Source organism: Lithobates pipiens, unplaced genomic scaffold (assembly GCF_037356315.1).
Source record: "Lithobates pipiens isolate NorthernLeopardFrog02 unplaced genomic scaffold, aLitPip1_a1.2 Scaffold_1, whole genome shotgun sequence".
NCBI lineage: Eukaryota > Metazoa > Chordata > Amphibia > Anura > Ranidae > Lithobates > Lithobates pipiens.
Genome location: NW_027507685.1, coordinates 123,204,125 through 123,215,471, shown reverse-complemented (window position 1 = coordinate 123,215,471; position 11,347 = coordinate 123,204,125). Strand labels below are relative to the sequence as shown.

The window sequence follows — 11,347 nt, the reverse complement described above, 5'->3', positions numbered from 1 at the left end:
TTACTATGGTGATGTGTAAAAGTGACTAACCTAAAATCAGATTTTACCAGGACACCCCAGCCCTCCAGAGAAATCTCCTTCAAGCAGTACACCTCTCTTGGGTATATTTTAAGCATTGCAAAGAAAATAAGAAGCAGCTTGTCTGAAATTTAGAGGCCAATAAAAACTGTAGGTATTAAAAAATCAGCTCCATCCAGCTGTATTGAAAAAGAAAATGATTCTGTAACTCTGCAGGCATATCCCATATAAGAATAAATAATCAAAGCTTGGCTCTAAATTATATAGGTTATATAAAGTGGGTGAGGGTGTGGTTTCAGTAGATCAGAGGAGATCTATGGTATAACATGGTCCACAAAGTCTATGTTCTTCAAAATATTGATAACTATGTTCTAAGTGAAATCAAAACACCTTTACATATTTTTTAATTATGATAAAAAGGACAAATTGCAAATACATAAAATATTTTACATTACTGTATCCAATAATCTATAAACTTTTTTTTATCAATTATTTCCAAACTGGTTGCAACCTGAGAGGAATACCTTAATGAAATAAGAATAAATGCATGTTAACAATTCATAAAAACAATTAATATAGTCTTATAGTGCAATTAAGAAGTATATTAAAATGGAAATCTACCCAAGTGGATCTCTCTTTTTCTGTGCTGCGGAACAATCCCTATGTCTTAAATGCTATCTGGAACCTTGTTGGAGAGAACTGCCCTCAATCCCAGCACAGCCGCGACAGGCTTGGAAATTTAGCTAGGTTACTTTTGCCAGGGGCCTAACTACTCCATATACTCCTAAGGAGGATCCACTAGACACTGCCGAACTAGGAACTCAGTAGCATCTGTTTTAATACACCACACTGTTGAGCCAATCTTCTCAGCCTCTGAACTTTGCCTAGGTTCTCTATATACTCCTATTACAAATTCACTAGAGAGCTCAAGTACAGTGCATGCTGTATCTAGTACTCCATAGTGGAACCTTCATAGAAATACAGGAAGAAGCCTGTTGTTTGCAGTAGCTCAGTTGAAATGCCAAGCTTGGCCTGTCACAATCATTCTGGGGATGAGGCAAGTTCTCTCCAAAAGACTCAATGTGGTCTCAAGTCTTTCCCAATCCACACATAAAAGAGAAATCCATTTGTGAACTTGCTCTTTATTTAAATCTAGGGTGTCTTAACCCTGAAGAGCAATAAAAAGTACATCTCTCAGGGTATACTGGAGTCGTTAAGTATTCCAGATTTAGCAGCAAGATAAAATTTTGGCTTTATTCCAGCATTTAAAAGTAATCCACACCAACAACTTTTCTCAGTGGCTGGTGTGTGTAGTTTTTAAAATACTGGAACAAAATGTTTAACCTATCTGCCCCCATGGTGAACCTGGCTGCTTACTGGCTTAAAGCCAAACACCCACCACATATTTTTTCATTGTTTTTGGATAAAATTGGGTTAGAGTTAGAACTACCTAGCTGTAAAAAAAAGGTGTAAAGTTGTGTACATATTTTAAAATCTGAAAGATGGACAAACCTAAAAAAGAGCATGCCATCAGTTCTGGTTTTATTCCTGGACATTCACAGATAAAACACTCCCATCATTAAGGCTACAATAACAAATTTTTCTGAGAACATTTTCTAAAGTTTTAAAAAAACAACAAATCAAAAAGTATAAAGTGGTATCTTAATAAACCTCAATTAAAAATTAAAAATAAAATAAATTTTAAGAGACCAAAAAGAAATCCACACATGTAAGAACATTAAGAAATGGAATGAAATAAAGTGCACTCAATGAAGAATTAAATGCATTAAATAATATACGGGGCCTGTTTGAAATACAGATTAAGGCTTACCTGTAGGTCTAAGAAATATCTCCTAAACCTACATGGTTTAGGAGATATTTGCCAAAAGACAGGCATCGCTGTCTGTGGCGCGCAGGCGCACTGAGCGCGCCACGGTCAATGGCGATATGCCACGAGTGGCGGCTCCTGTGCACATGTGTGGGAGTGAAGTCATCGCGGCTTCGCCGAATGACAGCGGCGGAGCAGCGAGACCCACCGAGAAGATGGATGCGCCGGACTACAGGGGACAGCGGTGACTTCGCTGGCTCCTGTGTCAGGTAAGTGACACATAATGGACTACTATGCGATGCATAGTAGTCCATTATGCTTTACCTTTGCAGGGAATGAAAGAGGAAGTAAACTCATCAGGGTTTTCATCCTCTTTAAAAGTTGATAGAGACAAATAAAAGATAAGAAAAGGCTACCTATGTGATAAAACAGCATAATGGGTTGAACATGAAAACAGGAAAGCAGAGCCTGGACAGTGACAAAGAAAAAGGGAAAACATTGAATAACTGGTACTGGCAACAGAACAGTGAACCTTAAAAGACCATGCCTGAGACCAAAATCATAAAGTGTTATATGATAAAGAACTAAACAGAGGATATATGACAAAAAGGTAGCAGGGGGCAAAATATGGGGTTGGTAGCTTAGCAGTATGGATATATTTTATTTGTCAATATGCAAATTAGAAACCAAACTGAAAGCATGATGCTCAATAACCAGTCCATCTTTCATATTTGGAATTAGTGTGAGTTCAGCTTCAAATCTTTTACGCTTTCATTCCAGTAGGACAAAATACTGCCCTTTCATATAGAATGATAAAGCATTCTTTACACCTCAAAGGATTTCTTCCTACCTATTGCCCTTTGGTTCTAAGTCTAGCATCATCCACATGTCAACATACATTTTTTTTTATTGCTGTTTGCGTCCCTACTGTATCTGTGCCTTCGTAAGTCAGAGGGCATTCATTCTAAGTAAATACAAACAGCAATTAACCCCCTTTTTGGAGACTATAGGAGGGTTAGAATTTAAGTCAGATTTGTATTGCTTTCTGGGTCTCCATTAACAAGATTTTCCTTTTTTTCCCAGTCCCACTGTCATACTCTGAGTCAGGAATAACACCAGGACAGGAAGAGAGGCTAAAATCTTCCCCATGGGGACACAGAGAGCAATATATATATATATATATATATATATATATATATATATATATATAAACCTGAAATGCTATACAGAACTTAAAAAAAAACAGCAAACATTTATGCTTTAAGCACACTTTAAGTGATTGCTACAAAAACATGTTCCGTCTAAGGCATGAGATGCACTAAAAGGAATATAAATTGATACACAATAAAAATAATAAAATAATGAAATGAAAACTCATTTGAGCATTACAGCTGAACCTCAGCTGACCCAAAGAGCTGTGCTGATGTAGAAATAAAAATAAGTGATTAAACAAGAGCAAAGTGTACAACAATGGCTCTTCAATAGCAGCAAAATCCACTAATCCATAATCCTTAATATACCAAATATTCAAATGTTGTTCTCTTTGTAAAAAAAAAAAAAAAAAAAATGTCAGGTTTCGAAATAAATAAATAAATAATAAATAAATATAAAATATAAATAAAAAAATGAAATTAAATTAGGTTAATATGGTGACGGCAAAGGCAAATTTCTTAAGTGGGAACAAAATTCCAGTACTTTCTCAAGCAAAATGTTGAAGGGTAAAATCCATTAATTCAGCTTGGTTTGGTGAGCAGAGGGAGAGGTTAAGTGGAAATAATACATGCAGTCCCAGAGTTCTTTATGTTTCTGACCTCCTCCTTACCAGTCCCGTAAATGTGAAACGCGCTGCCCTTAGGTCCATTTTATACCATCCACCAAGCCACAACAGTCCCATTGTCTCTCTTCTCTGCATTACACCACAGTGCTAACAGAAGGGTCGGATAGATTAAGCTGACCAGTGATGTCAGTGGGATGGTATTGCTGTAAAATACAAAATACACAGAGAGGAAAGGTGAGGATCGACTGGAGCCAAGGCTGGACTCTGCCTCTGCAGCTTCTGTTCATTCAGCAGATTTTAAAGTCTGGAAAAATGACAATACGTTGGGCCAGTTATATAGGCAGCTGGGTTACTGGCTGCTGTTTACTGTGAACATTTGGTACATTGATAACAATATACAGGACACACATTGGATCACACTGTGAGCCAACTAGAATATCTTCAACGACTTGAGACATATGTGTTGTGTGTCCTGCTCTATAGGCTGAGGAGTTTCAAACATTTGTTGGTGGTGTACCACCATGTGTCACCTGTATTTCACATCAACATTTCAGAGTTTTTGTAGGCTATAACACCTAAAAAGATGATGAGAGCTATATTTTTAAAACTGTACCTGTTACTACTTCAAACTAAACCTCTGTACAATCTTTCCTTCCTCACGTACACCTACCCTTTAAAAATCAGTTATAGATGTAGCCAAGGCACTGCATTCACCAAAATGAACAATGAAACAATCTAATCCATAGCTGATTCTCCCCACCTATCTAGTAGAAGGTATCTGGCAGTAAAGTGGACATGCAAAGAAAATAACTAGTGAGGTAGCTCCCATATAGTAGATGATGCACAAGTTTTTATTTTATGGATTTGGATATGCATAAATGTCCTCCTCTATAGGCTGCCTCCAGCCTACTTGGTGTCATTAATTCCTTTCAGTGCCAGGTAATTTTGGGTCACTCCCATAGAACCTCTTCTCTTTTATCTGATAGCCATTAAGTTTTTAATCAAGTAATTTAGAAGATTTTACCTTATTGCCTACTGTCCATAACTCTTCAACTAAGTTACTAATACAGTTTTAATCTATTTTTAAGTGAAAGTCATTACCAGCATGTATAAGTTTTACCATATCTTTCAGTTATTCTAAAAGAGCCCTGTAGCACTTCCCAGCTCTACCTACCTGCAGCAATTACAAGAGGGTTTCATTTCCCCACTGTTTTATTTGTTTTGGGAGATCTAATAGGCTGGAAGTGGCCAATTCAACTTTACACTAAGCATCGATCAATCAAAAATCCTTTCTGGCCCAACTGGACCTTATCTTCTGAAAAAAGTATGATGATAATGCTGGGGATGAAATTTACTGGTGAATTCATACTATAGAACTCCATAATGTCCTAATAAAGGCATATGTGATTGTGATGCTGCTGCACATATTCACCTATCTTTTGCTTCTTTTTGCTGCTCTATTTGGATGCCAGAAGGGAAGAGAGGACTCACTCTCATTCCCATGTGACAGCATGACTGAGCGGCCAAATCCAAGCACCAATGCTGTCACAAGGAAGAAAGATAAATGGATCATATGCTCTTCATATCTGGAAGTAATGGCGAGTACACACGACCAGACTTTTCGACGGACTAGGTCCGACAGTCTTCCCGACGGACTTTCGGCAGAGTTTCTTTCTGAATGAACGGACTTGGACACACACAATTGCACCAAAGTCCGACGGATTCTAACGTGATGACGTACAACCATACTAGAATAAGGAAGTTCATAGCCAGAAGCCAATAGCTGCCCTAGCGTGGGTTTTTGTCCGTCGGACTAGCATACACACGAACAGATTTCTTGGTCTGGCGGAGTTCCGGTGGAAAAATTTATTTCTAAAGTCCACTGGATTTTTGGCAAGCAAAGGTCTGATGCAGCGCACACACCATCAAATTGTGCGACGGACTCGTTCCGTCTGACCTTTGCTGTCAAAAAGTCTGGTCGTGTGTACACGGCATTACAGGTATTACAGGCAAATGGAGCCTTGGGGCAGGAAGGGAAGGTAGATGTGTGCTGCCGATGGGGCCACAATTAAAGTGACACTGTTGCCCAACATGAACAAACCACAGATTCACTTTAATGTCATCAATAAAATAAGAAGCACCCCATTGGCCCATTCACTTACTGACATTGAGGTCCTCTTGAGAAAAGGGTTTCTATACCCCAAAATGTCAGTTTCTATGGTCTAATTTGTCTGCCTGAATACTGTGCCCTTAATTTTACAATCGTGTTATGCTATTTATGTACTCTATTTTATCTGTTCACATGGATTGGACATATTAAATGCCGTTACATGTGTGTTGTACCTTACATGTATGATATGAGGTAAGTCATATCTAATGTAATTTTATGTTGACTTTTACTACATTTCAAATATAATCTACTTGTGCATCATGTTGTGGTGGGCGTGCTCACTTTTTATACAAAACATGTATCCGTGTCTTGTAGGGGAGGTGGAATGGCCCCCTGAGTTTAGTCGAGCACCTCTGTGCTTCTTACATACTACCTATATTTTTCCATAAAGGTGTGCACAATACAATTTTTAATTTGCTATTCACTGCAATGTCTTTATTATAATAGGCAACATCTTATTGGCCCATTCACTCCCTGATATGCAGGTAACAAGGGTGGGAAGTGGGTGGGGATTCTGTTGCATGTTCTGCAATAAGAAATGAGTAGGTAATGGTTCAAGGGGTTCCCTACATCAGCACATCAGTGCCCATGAACACAATAGATTTGCAGTCCAGGTAGAAAATACACTATATCACTGCGGGTTGCACAAATTGCTGAGGAACCAAGATTTGGGTATTTGTTCATCAATGCAATGATGCTGAAAAATGTTTAACAAAATAGGTGCTTAACTTTATTTTTTTATTTTACTTAGATTACACTATACTGTCAAAAGTATTGGGACATCTGACTTTACATACACATGAATTTAATGGCATCCCAGTCTTCATTTGTAAGGTTCAATACTTAGTTGGCCCAACCCTTTGCAGCTATGACAGCTTCAACTCTGGGAAGGCTGTCCACAAGGTATAGGAGTGTGTCTATGGGAATGTTTGACCATTCTTCCAGAAGCGCATTTGTGAGGTCAGGCACTGATGTTGGATGAGAAAGCCTGGCTTGCAGTCTCTGCTCTAATTCATCCCAAAGGTTTTCTATCGAGTTGAGGCCAGTCAAGCTCCTCCAGCCTAAACTTGCTCATCCATGCCTTTATGAACCTTGCGTTGTGCACTGGTCCAAATCATTTGGTGGAGGGGGGATTATGGTGTGGGGGTTGTTTTTCAGGTTTGGACTTGGCCCCTTAGTTCCAGTCAAGGGATTTTTTAAAGTATCAGCATAACAAGACATTTTGGACAATTTCATACTCCCAACTTTGTGGGAGCAGTTTGAAGACGGCTCCTTCCTGCTCCAACGTGAATGTGCACCAGTGCAAAAAGCAAGGTCTATAAAGACATGGATGAGCTAGTTTGGGGTGGAGGAACTTGACTGGCCTGCACAGAGTCCTGGCCTCAAGCTGATAGAACACCTTTGGGATGAATTAGAGCAGAGACCGTGAGCCAGACCTTTTCCTCCAACATCAGTGCCTGATCTCACAAATGCACTTCTGGAAGAATGGTCAAACATCCCCATAGATACAATCCTAAACCTTGTGGACAGCCTTCCCAGAAGAGTTGAAGCTGGTATAACTGCAAAGGGTGGGCCAACTTAATGTAGAACCCTACAAACTATGACTGGGATGCCATTAAAGTTCATGTGTTTGTAAAGGCAGGCCTCCCAATACTTTTGATAATATAGTGTATATTGGATGGGTGATAATAGGCTCCACTAACTGTATCAACTAAGCTCCATCTCCCAAGTCATTAATGCTTAGTTTAAGAATGTCAGATGTATTAAGGTTGGACTGTGAATCTATGACTCTTGACACAGCACTGTTTTGAGATAATAAATAGCAGGGGAGCCCACACCCCAGCCTGGTCTGCAAACTCACACCAAGACTCAGGTAGCTATTGTAGGCCTTCAGATGATAGTTCCATAATGCACTAAAATCTTTAGCTAATAGCAAATAGAGGGACCAAGTACTGCACTGAAATCTGGGTACAGGAGACCCCAAAGGATTAAACAAGTTGGTCAGTGATTCAACTTATCGGTATTAACCGAAAAGCAAAAATGACTGTTAGGAGAAGCCGTGCTTCCTTTAGTTATTCAAAGCTGCTATCTTTGTCTAGCGCTTTTGTCAGCTTTATAATGCAGCCGGTGTGCTGCTGAAGTGCCTACACGCTGGTATTTGGCACAGAGTTACAAGACAGAGAAAAAGGCAACATCCGTGGCAGCTTTCTTCTGGGAAGAGGTCACAGTGGGGAATTCTCTTCGCATAAAGGAACGAGAAATATCAGTGAGCTGAGAATAAAGGTTCATTGTCAGGGTCTCTGAACTCTGCATTTATAGTGTTGTCTGCTGTGTGTGAAACACAGCTCTGATATATGGAGGATGTTTAAAGAGGAAGTAAACCCTTCCAAACAACTTGGACCTACAGGTAAGCCTAGATTAAGGCTTACCTGTAGGTCCAAGCAATATCTCCTAAACCTATATGGTTTAGGAGATATTTGCCCGAAAATGGGCACCGCTGTCTACGGCGCATGCGCCGTAGACAGCGGCGTGCAGGCGCACTAAATGCGGCAAATCCATGAATGGATTTGCCTAATTTGTCGACTCCCGTGCGCATGCGCGGGAGTGACGGCTTCGCCGAGTGGCAGCGGCGGAGCTGCGAGACGCGACTCCCGTGCGCATGCGCGGGAGTGACGTCATCGCGGCTTCGCCGCTGTGATTCGTCGGAGCTGCGAGACGCCACCAGCAACATGGATGCGGCGGACTACAGGGATCAGCGGCGACTTCGCTGGCTCCTGTGTCAGGTAAGTGACACATAATGAGCTACTATGCGATGCATAGTAGTCCATTATGCTTTACCTTTGCAGGGAAAAAAAGAGGAAGTAAACCCATCAGGGTTTACTTCCTCTTTAAAGATGTATTTGCTGCTGTGTAACCAAACTACCCCACAGTTACTTTTAAGAGTATCCGAGCAAGATAGTCTAATTATTGAGTGTTCAATGAATTTGACTGTTCAGAACCATAAAATTCAGGTGACCTTTAATCCCTGATACTCAAGCTATGGTGTCAACTAGACATGTGCAATTAGTTTAGTTTCCAAATCCGTTTAACAAATTTAGACAAATCTGTTAATTCGGAAAAATCCAAATGAAAGAAAACCCATTTACCAAATTTTTTATGAATATTTGTTAATTAGAATATTTGAAAATTCGTAAATCTGCAAATTCATAAATTTGTAAATTCTAAAAAGATTGTAAATCTGTAAACCTGAAATTTTGAAAATTTGAAATAATAATTAACTAACTAATAATAACCTAACTAGTATTAACTATTAAATTATAGGTACTGGAATTTCCTTTCAAATTTAGTTGAATTAGTGAATGTAATGAATATGAATTTATCTGAAGTTAAGAATTATCTGAAATAACAAATGCCGTATATAAACGAATAGAACGTAACAAATTAATAATAATAAATAATAATGATAAAAAAGAATTATTATTAATATTTATTATTACTTTGTTCCATTCCATTTGTTTAGATGTAGCAGTCATTATTTTGGATAAATCGTAACTTTGGATAAATTCATTGCAATTTCAATTCATATTCATTACATTCACTAACAGCCAAATTTAAAAGGAAATTTCAATACCTATAATTTAATAGTTAGTTATTATTTGTTAATTAGTTATTCTTTCAGATTTCTTATTTTGGGATTTTCGAATTTACGGATTATGAAAATGAAAAAAAAACAAAAAAAAGCAAACCAAAATGAATACTTTTTTTGCGGCAGTGCACACGTCCAGGTGCATCAAAGCACATGTTGTGCAAAGACATTTAGTTTTCTTTCAAAAAGCTGTTTCAGCCTGGGTAGACCTCTGCAAATAGATCACTGCTTCCCCATGCAGCATGTTGGCAAAGGACATGCTGAAATGAAAACTGAACATTTAATGGGGATTTTAAGACTGAGTTACCTTATACTTGTGTAAAGTCCAGTCATAAGTGGCTTTCTTTAAAGGGATGCCATCAGTATTCCTGTTTAACTTCATTGTTTATATTTATATGTATCATATTTTTGGGGAAGATATGGGTGAATTCATATATCACAAAAGAATCCTGTATTAGCCTTCTCAGGTCAGTACTGTTACCATTGGTGAGCGCAGCCTATTGCATTCGGGTGTGCACCCCAGAGCGCAAACACACATTTGTGCATATCAGCAGAACAGTGGACAGTGTCAGTAGAGCAAAGATTGGTGTCAGTAGGGCAGTGAATGTAGGTTTTTTTATTTTTATTATTTTTAAATAATTTTTTACAATATTTTTGTTTTAATTTTGTATAAGCCCCATTATGCAATATCAAGGGTCTAAACAGATCCCAGATGTCTCAATTTTGAGACAGAGAAAGAAACTAAGGACAGAGATTCCCCAGTCCCTTTCTCTGCAGCCAAAAGTAAGCATAGTTTGCTATGCTTCAGTTAAGAATAAAGACACGAGTGATCGGTATAGATCACTCACTGTGTTCATTCAGAAAAGGAAGGCCGATTAATTAAATATTTACCAACCCCTTCCCCACTCCTGAGAGCAGGGGAGGGAAGCTGGTAGCACTGCAGGGGGCAGGCGGGAAGCAGGGGGAATCACCACCGCATGGGGTGATTAGGGTGTGCCCAGGCACACCTGGCACACCCTGTGCGCACGCCTATGACTGTTACACTAAGAGTGCTTTGATATAATATTTAGCTAATTATTTTAAAACAGGAAGAAATCTACATAACTTTTCAAAAATGATGCAGAACAGAGAACTAGCCAGTGTATGTCAATTTCACATATGTAAATTAAGATTTAAGCAACTATGCATTCAAACTATCAAGCTGCAATAACACTTCGGACAAGGTAAAGTGGCCTCTCAAGCAATATTATCACATGTGATAATACAAGCAGACACTTTTGTACTCCTTAAGGGCTATCATGATAGATTAGGACCATGGTCTTCATAAACTGGATAAAGTACAGCCTATGTCCATCCTCTGGGTAACCTGCTTATTTTGTGTCTAGCTCTGTTTTCTGATCATATAGATGTATGTGTGTTTATACATTACATTGTGACAGTATACAAACCTAGAACATGGTACATCCACATATATTTTTTCCACAGTTGTTCTAGAAACAAATCTAACCTTAACAAACTCACACATTGAAAAACAACAGTGGGAATCACTAACAAACAGTTTGACAGTCGATAATCATAGCTCTATATTGGTATTAGCATGTTTAAAAAATATTTTTTGTCAGGATATCAATAAAGCAAATTGTTGCATTTGGAATTGATGGAACATATCTTGTAGGGGTTGAGAGTTACGGGGAAATTGTGAGGGTGGGGAATGGGGGGTGGGGGTTCTCCTTAGCAAAATGCTGTCATCACAAACAAAAAAGTACACATACTTGTGACACAAACATGACTCTCAGTGATGTGGATCTTTGCCAAAATAAAATATAGTGTATCCAGAAGGCATACAACAACAAACAGGAAAAACACTCAAAAAAAACACAAAAAAAGTCTTCTCGTTAAAGATTGGCA

General features: G+C 38.7%; 1 protein-coding gene across 7 annotated transcripts in view; it reads right to left on the bottom strand.

The window, feature by feature from the left end:
• Positions 1-394: 394 nt before the first annotated feature.
• The window catches only part of GRIN1 (glutamate ionotropic receptor NMDA type subunit 1), a 146,781-nt gene continuing 135,828 nt past the window's right edge, over positions 395-11,347 (bottom strand). For 5 of the 7 annotated variants that reach the window (XM_077475690.1, XM_077475763.1, XM_077475712.1 and 2 more), the window contains one exon: positions 395-3,826. In XM_077475690.1, coding sequence (XP_077331816.1) covers positions 3,758-3,826 — 69 coding nt within the window. In that variant the 3' untranslated portion in view covers positions 395-3,757. Of the gene's footprint in view, positions 3,928-11,347 lie in introns of all 7 variants that reach the window. The other 2 variants (XM_077475741.1, XM_077475701.1) reach the window with 2 other exon arrangements.